Genomic DNA, 17,492 nt, shown 5'->3' on the forward strand with positions numbered 1-17,492 from the left:
CAGCACATCTGTTCAATATTTCTGAGACATTTCCACTAACTTGTCTGCTTTTGATTCCACTTCACCCTGCAGAGCCAAAACAGTTCTGAGAGGCAGAGCTAGATCTATTTTGTGTGCCTCATCATTGGACTTAATTCACAATTTCCCCACAGTGATACCACTAAAAAGCCACCAAAAATTACAGAAATCTGCAGCTATCACTCACCAGTACAGTCTAGCTTGTCAAAGCAAATTTTGCAGGCTGCTATGGAAGTCTGCCAGAAGACTTCAGAAATTCTTATTCCTAGTATGCTTTTTTCTTCTTCTTTTGTAGAAAAAAAAAAAAAAAAGGCTGTTCAAGCTTAAAATGACCACTTAGAAGCATGAGTCAGTTTTAAGCACTAGTGACTCAGGGTGCCATTGCAATGTAGTAGAATAATTTTCATTATAGTTAAGTTATTCTTGAACAATATTCCTAATCAGACAGGCCAAAACTATGGCTTGCTTAATTCATAGAATCATTGAATCATTTCAGTTGGAAGAGACCCTCAAGATCATTGAGTCCAACCATAACCTCACTCTAGCACTAAACCATGTCCATAAGAACCTCATCTAAATGCCTTTCAAACACTGCCAGGGATGGTGACTCCACCACTTCGCTGGGTAGCCTGTTCCAATGCCTGACAACTCTTACCATGAAGAAACTTTTCCTAATATCCAATCTAAACCTCCCCTGGTGCAATTTGAGGTCATTTCCTCTTGTCCTATCACTTGCTACTTGGGAGAACAGACCAACACCTTCCATGCTACAACCTCCTTTCAGGTAGTTGTAGACAGTGATAATGTCTCACCTCAGCCTCCTTTCTTGCAGGCTAAATAGCTTCAGTTTCCTCAGCTGCTCCTCATACAGCTCATGCTTGCCAGCTTCGTTGCCCTCCTCTGCACTCTCTCCAGCAGCTCAATGTCTTTCTTATGATGAGGGGCCCAAACCTGAAAACAGTATTCAAGGTGGGGCCTCATCAGCGCCAAGTACAGTGGCACAATCACTTCTCTAGTCCTGCTGACCACACTATTCCTGATACAAGCCAGGATGCTGTTGGCCCTTTTGGCCACCTGGGCACACTGCTGGCTCATATTCAGCCGGCTGTCAATCAACACCCCCAGATCTTTTTCCATCAGGCAGCTTTCCAGCCACTCTTCCCCAAGCCTGTAGCTCTGCCTGGGGTTGTTGTGACCCAAGCAACTCATTTCACTGTAAGTTTTCTAAGTCTCAGAAACACATATGTGGTCCATGCAAAGATCTCAGTAACTGAAATATGGCTACATCTTTTGATGTTTATTTTTCCAGACTTCTCTTAGATTATAGAATGCAACTGCTAAAAGAGCACTCTATTGTGCTCTTAAAGAGGCTAAAGAGCCGCCTTCTAATAGACATTCTAGATTCTGCTCTCCATGTTCGCAGTGTGAATCTGAAGTAATGCTAGTGAGGTCAGTGAGATGATTCCTGGCTTATATTGGGGGCACAGAGGAAACTTTGATTTCTCCCGACAAAGCTCCTATTTCTCTGCATGCATGAGTGGTTTCGTTGTTAATACTGACTTTCTGAATAACTGAGAGAAAAGTATTTTACCTTGATAAGGACAATAAGGAGAGTGAAGGCAGATACACTCAGGAGGATATGAGAAGGTCCACTGACAGGAAACATTTCCCATAGCATTATAATACAATTAATAATATTTCAGACTTACTATTCTCCCTATCATGACAAAAAATTTTGGAAACAACCCAGATAAAAGCAATACCTAGCAGGGAAAACCAGATCCATCTAAATAATTCAGTTTAAGCCTTAAACAGTGGGATTTAAATATTGATGGAAATAAGCAATCTTGGAGACTACATTACTGCTCCCAACTACTGCAATCAAGCCATAGTATGATTTACATTATTTGCTTCTGTCTAGTTCAAGATTAAGATCACTGTGCTTACTATTTGGAAGTAGTTATCTGACAAAGGACTAGAAAGCATTATCAGCAAAAAGCAGGCCCCTGTCACCCCTCAAATATTTTGACTCCTTGGCACAGTCAAAGCACATTCCCTTCCAGAGGTGCTCAAGCAAATCAGAGGTTGATTTTTATTAAAAATCTGACAAATATAGGCATAATGGATGTTGAAATGGAGATATAGGTCCCAGTTCTAAGACCTTTTGTTATCAGGGCCTGTCACCATGGGGAAAAATGTCAAAGTGTGTTTTTACCTGTATTTGCTCCAGCTCCCGCAGCCTCTTCCTACTGTTCTCAATGACACATGGCCTCATATCACACTTTTTCAACTTAGTCAGATAACTGGATCATTTGCTGATGATTTGATATATTCTAGTGTACCATTGATTTCTTACATTGTTAAAGGGCTGCCAGCTGTCTTTGTTGCTGATCATTAAATAAAATGCTTAAGTCCATTACTTAACACTTACTTTAGAGTCACAGACATCTGCATGTAAATGACTTTTTTCTTTCTCCCCAAAACAGGAAGTAGATATTTATACAGTGAAGACTGAGGAATTGGCATTTACTTCTGCATTCTGCCTCCAAATTCAGCGTAATGATTACATTCATGCCTTGGTCACCTATTTTAATATTGAATTTACAAAGTGCCACAAGAAGATGGGATTTTCTACAGGTAATCTGTATTTCTTTTACCTGCATTTTGATTGTTATCTGGTCAGTTGGTACAGGAAGGTTTACTGTACCAAAAGGTTTGAATTTCAGTGATAAAAATTATTGTCACTTTGGGGGAGGTAAGCGGGGTGGGGAAAGGACAACTGCTTATAGGAATTCTGTGAAAACAGAGGCAGGATTTCACAATGGCTACCAAGCTTAGAGCTCAGTAGGAATTATGACCCAGGCGTTTATGTCCATCACCAGTTATATCTAAATCCTGTTAAGTTTCTCAGATTAGACAGGGAATTGTTGGCTCAAAGAGGCATAGCTGCTCTGCATCCTAGATTCCCCCAAATCCAAAACTCAACAAGAGCTCTTCCTTGTCTCAGAGTCTAGAACAAAACAATCATTTTTTCCCCAAGATATAAACACACTCATACTGCTTATATAAATTGGCTCTAACAACCCAAACGTGAAACTCTAACCTACCTTGGTGAGCAGACATTTAAAGGAATGAGTCCATTCCTGCAAGGCATCATGTACCAGAATGAATAAACCAGCCAGTGTTGCAGGAAATGTAAAAACCTCATGACTGCTTTAACGACAAGAACAACAAAGTCCCCGAGGTCAGCTGGTTGGAGCTGGTGCAGCTTGAGCCATAGTGACAGATCTTGAGGTACAGGGGGTTTTGGGAGGTTCCTTTGCAAGGGGAACCTCATGAGAGCGGCAGGACCCAGCAGCTCTCCCGAGAGCGGCTGACGTGGCATGGGCATTGCCAGGGTAATGGCGATCACATCCCTGCCCCCAGCCTTGAAAAAGCCTCAGAGAGGGCAGTGACGTGTCACTGTCCACCAGGCGCTGGGAGGTGCGACCAGCATGTGAAGCGTGTGAGTACCACCCACACGGTGCCGCAGCAGCAGGTGTGGCAGCCCATGCAGCTCTCACCTATTGTCAGTGTTCCTTACTGCAGCTTACCATGGTCTCCACCAGACAGAGAGCTTGCCACAAACAGACTGTGGATGGAGGCCCTGCCCTGATCTGTGGCTGTTCAGGTGTCTGGCTGCAAGGAGTGCCAGACCCTGCTGCTGCCAGGGGAGGGAGGCAGGCATTCCGCCTGCGTGAGGTGTGAGCAGGTGGAAGATCCGCTCAGCATGGGGGTGGAACTTAAGGAGGAGGTCGAGAGACTGAGGACTGTCAGGGAGTGTGAGAAGGAGATTGACTGGTGGAGTAACTCCCTGGCGTGCCAGCCAGAAAGGCGCCAGGGAGATACCTCCCAAAATGTGATGGACACCCTGCCCTGTCAGGCTGAGGGGGGAAACCTGAGACAGCCCCTGCCCTGTTGCTGTCAGGCAGAGGTAGGGGACCAAAAAAAGGTGGAGGGTTGGAAGCAAGTCCCAGTTCAGCATCATGGGCAACCCCCGTCCCTACCTGCCTTGCTTCCCCAGGTGCCCCTCCATAATAGTTTTGAGGCCATGGATCTCGAAGGAGAAGGGAAGTGTGCAGTCTGTCTGGAGCCTGGATCAGGGATATCACCAGGGCACTCCCCAGCCTGGTGTACTTGACAATCTACCACCCATTACTGATCTTCTAGACAGGTGGGGAGGAAGCTGCATCCCGTAGTCTGAGGGGAGTGAAGAAAGGCTTCAAGGCCTTGGGACGGTTGGTGAAAGAGTCTGGAGTGCAAGTTATTTTCTCTTCCCTCCTTCCATTTTTGGGTGATGACGTGGGATGGAACAGAAGGATCCAGTCCATAAATGCTTGGCTACAAGACTGGTGCTACAGGCAGGGCTTTGGGTTCTTTGATAATGGCTGGTTTTATAAGATTCTAGTCCAGACAGTAATATATGGGAAAGGTTTATCTCACAAGGGCAAAGGGATGCTGGGACAGGAATCAGCAGGGCTCATTTGGAGAGCTTTAAACTAGATTTAAAGGCAGATGGAGTTGTAGCTGGGCTTGCACCAATGGGGCAGCACTCTAGTATTGATGAAGACCTGGAGGCCTCCCATCTCCCTAGGGTGAAATCAGTGTGCTCAGCTCATTCCCTGAAGTGCCTGTACACCAATGCACGCAGCATGGGGAATAAGCAGGAGGAGTTAGAAACCTGTGTACGGTCAGGAGATTACAATCTGGTGGCAATTACAGGGACATGGTGGGACAGCTCATGTGACTGGAATGTTGTCGTGGAAGGCTGTGTCCTTCTCAGGAAAGACAGGCCAGCAAGGAGAGGTGCTGGAGTTGCTCTTTACGTGAGTGAGCAACTACAGTGTATTGAGTACTGTCCAGAGGTGGATGAGGAGCGAGTTGAGAGTCAGTGGGTGAGAATTAAGGGGCAGGCTGGCAGTGGTGACACTGTTGTGGGTGCCTATTACAGGCCACCAGATCAGGGTGAGGAATTTGATGAGGCCTTCTACAGGCAGCTGAGCGCGGCCTCACAGTCACAGGCTCTGGTTGTTATGGGGGATTTTAACTACCCTCATGTTTGCTGGAAGGGCTACTCAGCCAGCCAGCCTCAGTCCAGGAGCTTCCTCCAGTGCATTGATAACTTCCTGATGCAAATGGTGGATGAGCCAACTCGGAGAGGAGCGCTGCTGGATCTCATTCTCACTAACAAGGAGGGTCTGGCTGAAGAGATAAAGGTTGAGGGCTGCCTTGGTTGCAGCGACCATGCGATGGTGGAGTTCAGGATCTCATGTGGCAGGAACAGAATACCAAGCAGAATCGCAACCCTGGACTTCAATAGGGCCAACTTTGGCCTTTTCAAACAATTGCTAGGGGAAATCCCATGGGAAAGGATACTTGAAGGTAAAGGGCCCCAAGATAGTTGGTTAACATTCAGGGACTGCTTCTACCAAGCTCGAGATCAGAGCATCCCGACACGTAGGAAGTCAAGGAAGGGAGCCAGGAGACCTGCTTGGTTAAACAGGGAATTGCTTGGCAAACTCGAGTGGAAGAAGAGAGTCTATAGATCATGGAAGGAGGGGCTGGCCACTTGGGAAGAATGTAAATCTGTTGTCAGAGGATGTAGGGAGGCAACTAGGAAAACTAAGGCCTCCATAGAATTAAACCTTGCGATAGGGGTCAAGGAAAACAGAAAGAGCTTTTTCAAATACATGGCAGATAAAATTAGCACTAGAGGTAATGTAGGCCACTGATGAATGAGGTGGGTGCCCTGGTGACAGAAGATACAGAGAAGGCAGAGTTACTGAATGCCTTATTTGTCTCTGTCTACACTGCCGGAGGGTGTCCTGAGGAGCCCCGTACCCCTGAGGCCCCAGAGGAAGGCAGGGCAATGGAGGAGTTTGCCTTGGTTGATGAGGACTGGGTTAGGGACCAAATAAGCAATCTGGACATTCATAAATCCATGGATCCAGATGGGATGCACCCACGGGTGCTGAGGGAGCTGGCTGAAGTCATTGCTAGGCCACTCTCCATCATCTTTGCTAGGTCATGGGAAACGGGAGAGGTGCCAGAGGACTGGAGTAAAGCAAATGTCACTCCAGTCTTCAAAAATGGCAAGAAGGAGGACCTGGCTAACTATAGACCACTCAGCCTCACCACCATCCCTGAAAAGGTGATGGAACAACTTATCCTTGGTGCCATCTCAAGGCATATCAAGGATAAGAGAGTCATTAGGGGCAGGCAACATGGCTTCACCAAGGGGAAGTCATGCTTAACCAATCTCATTCTTTTATGAAGAAATAACCAGTTGGATAGATGATGGTAAAGCAGTGGATGTGGTCTATCTTGATTTCACTAAAGCATTTAACACAGTCTCCCACAGCATCCTCACAGCTAAACTGAGGAAGTGTGGTCTGGACGATTGCATAGTGAGGTGAACTGTGAACTGGATGAAGGAAAGAAGCCAGACAGTTGTGGCCAATGGGGCAGAGTCTAGTCGGAGGCCTGTATCTAGTGGAGTGCCTCAAGGGTCGGTACTGAGACCAGTACTATTCAATATATTCATCAACAACTTGGATGAGGGAATAGAGTGACTGCCAGCAAGTTTGCTGATGACACCAAACTGGGAGGAGTGGCTGACACGCCAGAAGGCTGTGCTGCCATCCAGCGAGACCTGGACAGGCTGGAGAGTTGGGCAAGGAAAAATTTAATGAAATATAACAAGGGCAAGTGTAGAGTCTTGCATGTGGGCAAGAACAACCCCAGGTACCAGTATAAGTTGGGGAATGACCTGTTGGAGAGCGCTGTAGGGAAAAGGGACCTGGGGATCCTGGTGGTCAGCAGGATGACCATGAGCCAGCACTGTGCCCTTGTGGCCAAGAAGGCCAATGGCATCCTGGGGTGTATTAGAAGAGGTGTAGTTAGTAGGTTGAGAGAGGTTGTCCTGCCCCTCTACTCTGCCCTGGTGAGACCGCATCTGGAATATTGTGTCCAGTTCTGGGCCCCTCAGTTCAAGAAGGACTGATTGAGAGAGTCCAGCGCAGAGCCACAAAGATGATTAAGGGAGTAGAGCATCTCCCTTATGAGAAAAGGCTGAGGGAGCTGTGCCTCTTTAGCTTGGAGGAGACTGAGGGGTGACCTCATGAATACTTATAAATATGTAAAGGGTGACTGTCACGAGGATGGAGCCAGGCTCTTCTCAGTGACAACCAATGATATGACAAGGGGCAAAGGGTGCAAACTAGAACATAGGAGGTTCCACTTAAATTTGAGAAGGAACTTCTTCACAATGAGGGTGACGGAGCACTGGAACAGGCTGCCCAGGCAGGTTGTGGAGTCTCCTTCTCTGGAGACATTCAAAACCCATCTGGATGCACTCCTGTGTGATCTGATCTAGGTGTTCCTGCTCCAGCAGGGGGATTGGACTAGATGATCTTTCAAGGTCCCTTCCAATCCGTAACATTCTGTGATTCTGTGAAATTACAGTTGGTGCTGGTTGTAGTTAGCACAACTCAAACAGATGTAAATGGGACCTGAGGGAAGTTAAATATTACTAGAAATCTCTTTTTTTCTCCTTTCACAGGAGCCCTCAACCCTTTACAAGAGATTCAAAGCTCAAAGTACTTCAATAAAATACCTATTTATATTTGATTCTAGAAGTATAACCATATGGATGATGTTATTTGGTACCTCATATTTTTATGTTTGTCAGTAACAATGTTTCCCTGGTCATTCTATAAATGTTCTATACTACAGTATTTCCCACACCATGATAGGCATCGGTATGTATTGGGAAACAAAGTGTAGCTAGGGAGATATGAACAATCTGTGAGGCACTGCAGAGGTATCCTGAAGTGCTAATATTTCTGAGTTCATGCTGAACAAAATTATATAAGGTAGAAAACACTTTAGGTTTTAGGTATTTGTTTTTTCACAGAAGACTGATTTTTTTTTCAGCAGAAGGCAGCCCATTAATTGTTTCTAAAAAGTGATATAGTCAAACCTCCAGTTTTGTGTAAAAAATAGCTTTGAACGAAGGGTGTAGTTACTGTGTTGTGATGGTAACTGAAACCCACCTTGTTGAAGGAGGTCTACTTATATTGCAGGAACTACATAAAAGGTCTTTTATATCATTGAGAATGTGGGTTCATCTGCAAAGGAATAATCAAATGTGTTTCTCTTTTACATATACGTATGAACGTACATGTTTTAAGAAACATATTGAATAGATTAGGATATTTGATTGTTTTCCAGTCAAATGTGTCCCATCAGCAAATATGGCCCTCAAACCCAGCCATTCTTTTTTTTGACTTGTAGACATCCCAGTGAATAAGCATCAAAAGTGGCAAGGAAAAGGATCCATTATGTTATTGCAAGGAGCTACAACAGAGTAGACATAAACTTGTTCCAGTATCAGCATTGCAAAAGGTGGCTGGGATAAGGACTTTCTTGACTCTTCTTTCCTCTTGGGTTTATGGAATAAAGAGGGCTCACTCAGGGACTTAAACAGAAGATGTTCTGCAAGACCACCACAGGTGGGCTTAGCATCCATTAGCATATAGAAGTGAGAACTTGAGGAAGGAGTGAGGTTAAATAGTATTAGTGAGAAGAGGCTACATTTGGACAAAAGCCTAGGGCAGATATCAAGTTTGGCATATTTTTTCTTACAGAGAGGTTTTTTTCAAACCCACCTCAACTTGCAAATATATGTACAAGGTATTTTGTGCCTACCTGTCATAAAAAGAGGGGAAATGAGTCACATTCTCCAAAATTTCTGAACCTATATCAAGAATGGTGCTCATCAGCAGTACTTGAAAACCTAGCTTCTCTAAACTATCTCTACCTCCCACTTCAGAGGTTCTGAATGCTTAGTTATACACTCATATTCTAGGATGCTTTCAGCTTTGATGACTTCCCCTTCCTCATCATTCTTTGTGCAACTAGAGCTGCTGGTGGCTCAGCCTCCTTGGAGGCTTGCTTGCAGAGGCTTCCCGTGTCTCCAAACTCTGTCTCCTGTCACTTGGCAATTGCTACATTTCTCCTATCAAATGCTTTTATCTGCTTTACTGCAAATTTTATGAACATCTTACTTCAGTAACTCATTTCTCCAGTAGGCTGTATGGCCCACCAAATAAAAAAGGTTGGATGTCATTACACGCAAATGAGGAAGAGCTACTAGCCAGGTATCCATGCAAAGTAAAATTCTTAAGATTTTCAAGTCCTTGCTCAAGCTTTTTGTGTGTTTTTGGCAAAGGCTTCTTCTAAAACTGTCTTTGATGCAAATGATGCTACAGCCACATCACCAGTTGTAGCAGATCTAGAGACCACTCTGAAACCTGGGGAACCAATTGGTTGTGACTTCTCGGCACAGTACTTGGTCCTGGGTTTTCTCTGGGTCCCATGAGGTGCCCCTCTTCTTGCATTAAGACAAGTACTATTTAAATGGAAGGGTTAATTTTTATTCAAAGTATCTAAAACAATGGGAGAGGTGCTTTGTTGCCATTGGAGAATAAAGTTTTTTATATGACAAATCTGCTAATATACGAGTTGTGCCTCAAGCTTGTAAGTCCATGGGATCAGACATGAGGCATCCAAGCATGCTGAGGGTACTTGTCAATGTTATTGTAAGGCTACCCTCTAATATCTTTAAAAGGTCATTGTGGCAGGGGAAGGTTCTTGAATTTTGATTTGAAAAACATGGCTATCACACACATCTTCAAGAAGTGCAGTAAGCAGGATCCATGGAACTACAAGCCAGTCAACCTCACCTCAATTCCTGAGAAGCTTATGACACAAATCCACCTGGAAACTATTTCCAGCTGTATGAAGAACAAGAAGGTCATTGAGAACAGTTAAGTATGGATTTACCAAAGGCAATTATACCTAACCAACCTGATTGCCCTCTAGACAATGTGTGGATGAGGGAATATCAGTGGCTGTTGTATACCTTGACTTTAGCAAGGCCTTTTATACAACCTTGCATAGCATACTTACAGCTATATGGGTGAGATATAGACTGGATAAGTGACCAATAACATGGGTGAAAAATTTGCTCAACATGTGTCAATCAGCAAAGTCAAATCAGAGGCCAGTTATTAGTAGCATCCCACAGGTGACCAACAGTGAGGTCAATATTGTTCCACATCTTTATTAACAACCTGGATGATGGGATAGAGTGCAGTCTCGGCAAATGTGTTGATGATCCCAAATTGGGAGAAGCATAACCTGGAGAGAAAGGGCTGCTATTTAGAGAGACCTACGCAGGTTCAAAATGGGCTGATGAGAACCTTATAAAGTTCAGCAAAGCCAAATACAAAGTCCTCCAGCTGGGACCAAACAAGTTGCTTGAGCCAACTGGCTAGAAATCAGCTTTGCTGGAAAAGACTTTTCGATTCTGGTGAGCTACAAACTGAACATGAGTCAGCAGTATGCCTTTGCAGCAAATCTGACCAATTTTCCTGACCTGTATTTGCATGAATGTAGACAGGAGGTTGAGGGAAGTGGTTCTCTGCCCCATTCAGCACATCATGACAAGGTAGGTGTGGAACAAGTTACTCCATAAAAAGGTATTTTAGGCTTCTGTAACTGAAGGAATAGACATCACTGTCTAGAAGACTGGTCTGGTTGCTCAGCTAGTGTCCTCTGCCTAAGGGCTTGTACACATGTACATGTGTGTGTACAAGATAGCAGTTGATTTAAAATATAATTTAAATTTAATTTTGGTCTAACATGTTTTCAGTTCAAAATTTTACAGAGGCATGTCCAAATGGAAAACATATTCTGGATCACATATTCTGGATCAGAACTCCTGCAAGAAGAACTCTCCATTTAGCAATTGAGATTAACAGTCCTTAAAACTGTCTAGACATATAGCCAGAAATTTTCTGGTAAAATACTTTTCCTTTGGAAGATACCAGTTTGCCAACACAGTCTCTGACAAGTTTGTTTATATCAGTCTTCTGATTCTAGAATTTTGGATGAAGAGAACTGTTAAAAATTCCTGTCCTGACAGTTAAAAAAAAAAAAACAACAAAAAAACCCCCTCCACTATTTTCCCAGTCACAAACCATTTCATTTTTAAAGCCAAATATTTTTGAAACATTGATGTTGAAATAAAATGAGGTCATTTTTTAATTAAACAGTGTTAAGACATTATTAGCATGATTCAATACAGTGGGCTCATGTCTGCATCAAAAAGGTGACTGAGAAAACAAATGGAAGAAAAATAAGTTTATCAGAGGCTTTTTTGCCAGGTCAGGAAGTCTCTGAACTTGTACATCTATTCTTAGCTTCCTAGGTGCTCTTAACTGCAAGAATGCTAGGAACAAGAAGTAACCAATGCGAGTTCATTAGGCACTGCTCAAAGATTTGAATTTAATCAAAAGTGGAAACAAATAAGTAAAAAAAAAAAAAAAAACCTCCTGAAATAGCAGAAGGTCATCAAAGGGATTCTGCTAAGCAAGACTAGAAATTAATTTACATCAGTATCCATCTCTGGCAAATTTACCATAGCACTGACTTCAAAAAGTCCAAAACCAGGTCAAAATGCAAGTGCCCTTTCTCCGGCTGTATCCTCCTGGAAACTATAAAATCTGCTGTTCTGGGATCATAAATCAAATATTTCATCTGTGTCATTGCAATTAATAGTTTTTGATGAACCTTTCTTTCATGGTTTTTGTAATTGTTTTTTGACATCTGACTTTCAAAATATTTAGTGGTAAAGATTTCCACAACTTCCAAGTGTGTGGGTTGAAAGGAAAGCATCGAAAAAGTGTCTATCATGCTCAGTAATCCCCTTTGTGGAATCCTTCTTGTTGGGTGTAATTCACATCTGACATATTCCAGTAAAAATCAGAAAACAACCCACTGACAGTCAATAGAATTGTGTTGTTGTAAACCATGTTTGCTAATATAGTATATAAGTTAAAGCATTCTGTGAGAAGAAAAGGCTTTTAAAAAATGTTTCCAAGTCTTAATTTGACTTGTAATACAAAGAAGAAACTTGTATCAATAATGTCATATATATCTTTTAGCACCTGATGCTCCCTATACTCACTGGAAGCAAACTGTCTTCTACTTAGAGGACTATTTAACTGTGAGACGAGGAGAAGAAATCTATGGGACTATATCCATGAAACCAAATGCAAAAAATGTGGTGAGTCAGCATCACTGATTCTAATTCCAACTCTACTGATCACAAGCTATAATAAACAGTAAATAAAATGCACGTAAGTAAAACAACGAGCACACTAAAGGCTCTAAACTCATGTTTATTAGTAAAAGTTTTGGTCACAGCTTCACCAAAACTGGTGATAGCAATGATAATGCAGTGCTAATGTTACAGAACTCAGCCTGCAAGGGGGAAGGAAGAAATGATTCATCACCAAGTCAGCTACTCTGTGCAATCAGCTTAGCTAACATTTTGTAACACAAGCAGGGAAGGGTCTCTTCATACTGTCACTAAAATCAGTGGTAAGATCTCTTCTGCCAGCACAGGATGATCAAGAGTAAGTACTTCAGTTCCACATCTATAGCCAAATTTCCCACACAGTGACCAAGAACTCTCTTTTAGGAAATTAACAGCTTTCAGCTGAATGTCTGTATGAACTCGCTGATCAAATGTACTTGAACTCACTAATTAAGTTATATGGTTGGTTAAAAATAGTGGCTTTCCACAAAAAATACTGATGTTTTATTTAAGACTGAAGATAAAGCGTGATGGATATCACACTATGATGACTGGTGAAAACTTCCTTAATTTCTTTGCTATGGGCTGAATCCCTCACCAAATATGTCAGTTATTCAATGTTGCGTTAAACTTGTAAGGAGACTATGAGACATGGTCTGATGGACAACTCATGCCTGTATAGAAGAGCAAGACATGAGAAGTATGGCTTCTGGGAGAAACAGTGGCATCATTTTCTGTCACAAACCTTGAGCAGAATCTCTTCATTGTCTATTACAACACACAGCCATTAAAATAACCTGGTTATAATCCATCCATGCAGTTGTTGCAATTGTTGAAATATTGCATTTCTTGACTGCAGCAAATCTTAACATTTCATTGCCTCCTTTTTTTTTGCATTATCTCTCCTTTTTTGTACCAAATACAGATTGGATATGGTTTTCATAGTAGTGTTGGCACAGGGGAATAAATAAATATGAAATAAACACAAAATATACTTGGCACTGAAACAAACACATTGACTCCTGAAGCTACCACTTGCTGTGAAAATAGAGGAAAATAGTGTGTTTCTCAACTTTATGTTGTCCTTGGGGGTGGCTGGAACATTTTATTTTGTGATGAACATATCAATTTTAGTCTGAGAGAAAAATGAAGAAAATATTTCAAATTTGTTTGCACAGCAGTAAGCACCTGAATGCAGATTTATGTGTTAAAATTAATGTGTTCTTGATAGTTACCACAAGACAGTGACAGCACCTTGGTTCAAAAGGATTTGTTAGCGCTTTGTTCTGAAATATGAAACCTTTCAAAAGCTTGTAGAGAGACGGCTTTGTTTTGTAGGGCTATGTAGCGCCTCTTTCCAAAAACCATGTCATTATAAGATAATGACCAAGGGCTTCCCTAGAATGGGAAGATTACTAGATTATTCTGGAATAAGTCCTAGGGTGAAAACCCTAAATTAAGAGCATCTCAATGGGGGATACCCTTAAAAAATGTTACAGAATGTGTATGATAGCACAGCATTTCAGAAGTTTCCTAGTTGTAACCAGGACACTAAATCAGCCTTAAGAAGAATACACAAATATGCCCTAGGCATAGATTGTATGGGGAATGCTATTACACATCCTACATCCTGCTTTTTCAGTATTAGCAACATTTAAAACCAAAAGAAGTTAGAAACCACAGTAGGTATCTCCTGAATCTGCAGGTCTTTTCAACCTGAGCAATGATAACTGGATTCATACACTAAACTTACGGTCTTACTTACATGTTACGTTTAAATCTTTTTACAGCGTGACCTGGATTTCACAGTAGACTTGGATTTTAAAGGACAGCTATGTGAAATGTCAGTATCTAATGACTACAAAATGCGCTAGCAAGAAATCTTTCAGAGAGATGAAAAGGAGAATTTTATTAAGTCCTGAACTGCTGAACTTCAAGCTAGGAACAACTGTTCACAAGATTATTATATTAAATACTAGAATGTTTACTCCGATGGAGCGTGGTAACCTGATCTTTCTTGCAGGTAGTACAGGGGGCTGGGATCCCACTGTGAATGTACAGTATACAGAACTGTAGCTTTGTCAAACAAACAGGAAAAAATGAATGTTCTGGTTAACTTTAGGATGGCAGAAGACACATATACAAATTGTACTACTTACTGTGAATTTCTGGTTCTTCCAAGCTTTGCATGTTAATAATGATTAGGGCAGCTTTCACTATGAAAGACCACTACAGCACATCACTATGATAACATTACTGGACTTATATTAAATATAAATGAATATATATACTGTACATGAGAAAAAAAATGTCATTTCATAATAGGAATTTGTTTTGTGATTATTTAATTCTCATTAGGCAGTTATGGAAAGATAATGATGTTACCTCTGGCACTACTCTAGGCAGTGATATATTCCATTAACTGCCCAAAGTTATAGCTTTGGTAAATATTCCATACAAAGAGTAGATAAGAGCTGAGCATTTACAGAAAGTACAACTATATTTTTGAATGTTCTCTGGAAAATATGGACCATTAGTTTTAAAATTCACCTTCACAACTGGATGTCTGTCAGAGCTTTAAAAAAAATTAGCTTTTTATCCTTGAAAATATTCTGTGGTGATTTTTTATAGGTGGATTTTGCATGAGACCTTCTGAAATCAGACACCTAGTATTTAAATGTGATGAATGAAAAGTCTCTGAAATGGTGGGTAATTCATGTTTCTTGGTCATGCCATATTTCAGTTCTTTGCAAGATTCTTAATACAAAATAATTTTAAAAAACAAGGAATTAGTGTTTTAGTGATGTTTTAGATAAGTTTTAGATTGCAAATACTATTCTCAAGAGTGCAGTGATTTGCAGGAACAAGCTAATGTCTTTAGAAAAACGTCTATGGCTTCTGATATTATTAAGATGTCTGTAACTTCCCTATCCTTTTACCCTCCTTGTTTTTCTTACAATATCTCCTGCTTATAGTTAAAATGTTAACTGCTTATAATTCTTCATACATATATATCATGTCTTTTTACTATATCAATATTGACCACTTAATCACAAGTAATTCATCAAAAACTGCATCATTGGTCCTATCTACCTATTTTCCTATTTTCCAGTCTGTCTGGCATTAGGCACTAAATCATGTTGCATCATGTATTGGATGAAATTGACTAGTTCTTTGCCTACAAAAATCTTTTTAATCACCTGCAAATAAAGCATACTTGAAGATCTATTTTGCCAGTATTTGTCAACTTTTCACTTTTTAGAAACCTATTTCTATTGTTTTTTCCTTCACAAAAACTGCACAGTGCCTCCCATTTTCTTATGGTCTAAAGATTATGGTCTAGAGATTGTATCACATGGTAGACTGACACTAAACTGTAACTCAGCAGTAAAAGACAGTGTTCGCAGTGTAGTTAATCACTGTTGTTTTAAAGCACTTTTCTTTCATTTTCTTGGAATAAGGATAAACGACATTCCTCACAAAATGACCAGGTTTTTATCTGTCAAATATTGCTGTCATTTTCAAGGTATCAGTTCATAGCTAGATCAGCTACTCTGTCAGTAACGGATTGGACTAGAAAATACACCAGAAGTCCCTTTCTACTAACATTTCCGTGATTCTAGGACTTTAAGGTAAGGAATTATACTAAATTTTTTCTCAGCCACCTCCATTTATATAAAGGTACTCAAACAATGTTTTCATCTTCTCCTTTGCCAGTAATCTCTGAGGTGACTATAACTGAAACAGGAAAGACTCTTGCCTTGTTTGTCTAACTTACACTTCGACAGCACCTCAGACCATCCACTTCTCTTGCCTACTGCATGAATCTTTAATATCCTTAATATTAAAATAATAACAAAGAAGGAGGGGAACACCTTGTTTTAAAAAAAAAGACAAATCACACACACACAAAGATAATTCACAAGGGTCTGCCTGCCTTTACTGAAAATATGTCATTTTTGCCTGACAGCACTGGACAAGAAGCAGCTAAGAAAACTCGATCAGAACAGCTTATTAACAAATTTGAGAGGTACTTTAAGCACTGCTGTGTACTGCTGTTTCTGCTTCATCTTTCACCTAAAGACAGTGAAATATAGGTCTCCCTTCAACAGTGGCCACCTTGCCTTCTCACAAGTGCCCATTCACTTCAAAGTGGCAAGACTAAGCTCTTGCTGATATCACTAATGGCACAGTTCTGGGGTCACGACCAGACTTCAGTCACTTCCAGCCCTGGGAAATGGCTTGTGCTTTTCTTCACATCAAAAGCATATCACACATTTCTTCACATAAAGAACTGAGAGTACCTAGTACAATGCTGAGTATCTTCAAATTACAGTAATCAAAGAGAAAATATGGGCTTCCAAGGCCATTATAGGTGTTACCTACCACTAAGGTTTTGAAAGCACTGATGAGTTGAGTGTACATAGGACCTGTTAGGTAAGCATTAGTGAAACATATATGCAAAGAGCTTGCAGGCCAGGTGCAATCAGCTGATAAGCTTTCCTCAGCAATCCAACAAGTCTGGGTAACCACCACAGAGTCTGAGCCTAATCTTCTCAAGGCTTGAATAAGAAGGTCTATCATGGACTCCAGGTTGAACCCAAGCCACTAATATTCAAAGCTTTGCCTTAAAATACTAATAACAAAATGACTGTTGATGTCTGAAACAGACATATGTTTAAAGTTTTTATTTTCCCTCCCACTGACAAGAAAAGATCATGAGCTGAGGACAGAGCATGAGAAAGAAACTGAAATGCAGTAATTACACAGAAGACTGTCCCTGATGAGTAACAAATACAGCACTGGGGAAAAGAGAAAGCAGGTTGCTTCTGCTTTGACTCTAATCTTAAGGCAAAAGTATTAAAACTCTTCACAGGAATTGTCCTATTACTTGAAACACAAAGAAGCATCCAAAAAAGCTAGATACTGAGCATGCCTCTAAGAGGCATAGTGTGCAATTCACACTTGCAGTGCTTGTAGGATTAGGGAGGTAGTCCCTAATGTTAAGAGAGGGCCCCTCTGTGTTTCCTAGATTCTCTGCAGAACAGTATAGTATGACTCTATTCTCACATGCATTTCTCACTCCCAGCACCAACTAGCCCTTGCCAGATGTTATTAAAGTTTCACAGTTTTGGTTTGGCTTTTGCAGGGCTTATTCTGGGGACCTTCATATGTGCCGAATTAGGAGTTTTAGAGCCACTTTGCACTTTCTTAGACTTTTAATAGGGGTTGAAACAGTCTAGAATATAGACAAAAGCATTACCCAAGA

The 17,492-nt window shown here is 41.3% G+C and overlaps 1 protein-coding gene across 2 annotated transcripts in view; it reads left to right on the top strand.

The window, feature by feature from the left end:
- Positions 1-14,538, top strand: part of PRMT8 (protein arginine methyltransferase 8) — a 92,442-nt gene extending 77,904 nt beyond the window's left edge. For both annotated transcript variants that reach the window (XM_065648938.1, XM_065648946.1), the window contains 3 exons: positions 2,505-2,655; positions 12,069-12,190; positions 14,014-14,538. In XM_065648938.1, coding sequence (XP_065505010.1) covers positions 2,505-2,655; positions 12,069-12,190; positions 14,014-14,097 — 357 coding nt within the window. In that variant the 3' untranslated portion in view covers positions 14,098-14,538. The remainder of the gene's footprint in view (positions 1-2,504; positions 2,656-12,068; positions 12,191-14,013) is intronic.
- The last annotated feature ends 2,954 nt before the right edge of the window (positions 14,539-17,492 follow it).

This window comes from Caloenas nicobarica, chromosome 1 (assembly GCF_036013445.1).
Source record: "Caloenas nicobarica isolate bCalNic1 chromosome 1, bCalNic1.hap1, whole genome shotgun sequence".
Lineage (NCBI taxonomy): Eukaryota > Metazoa > Chordata > Aves > Columbiformes > Columbidae > Caloenas > Caloenas nicobarica.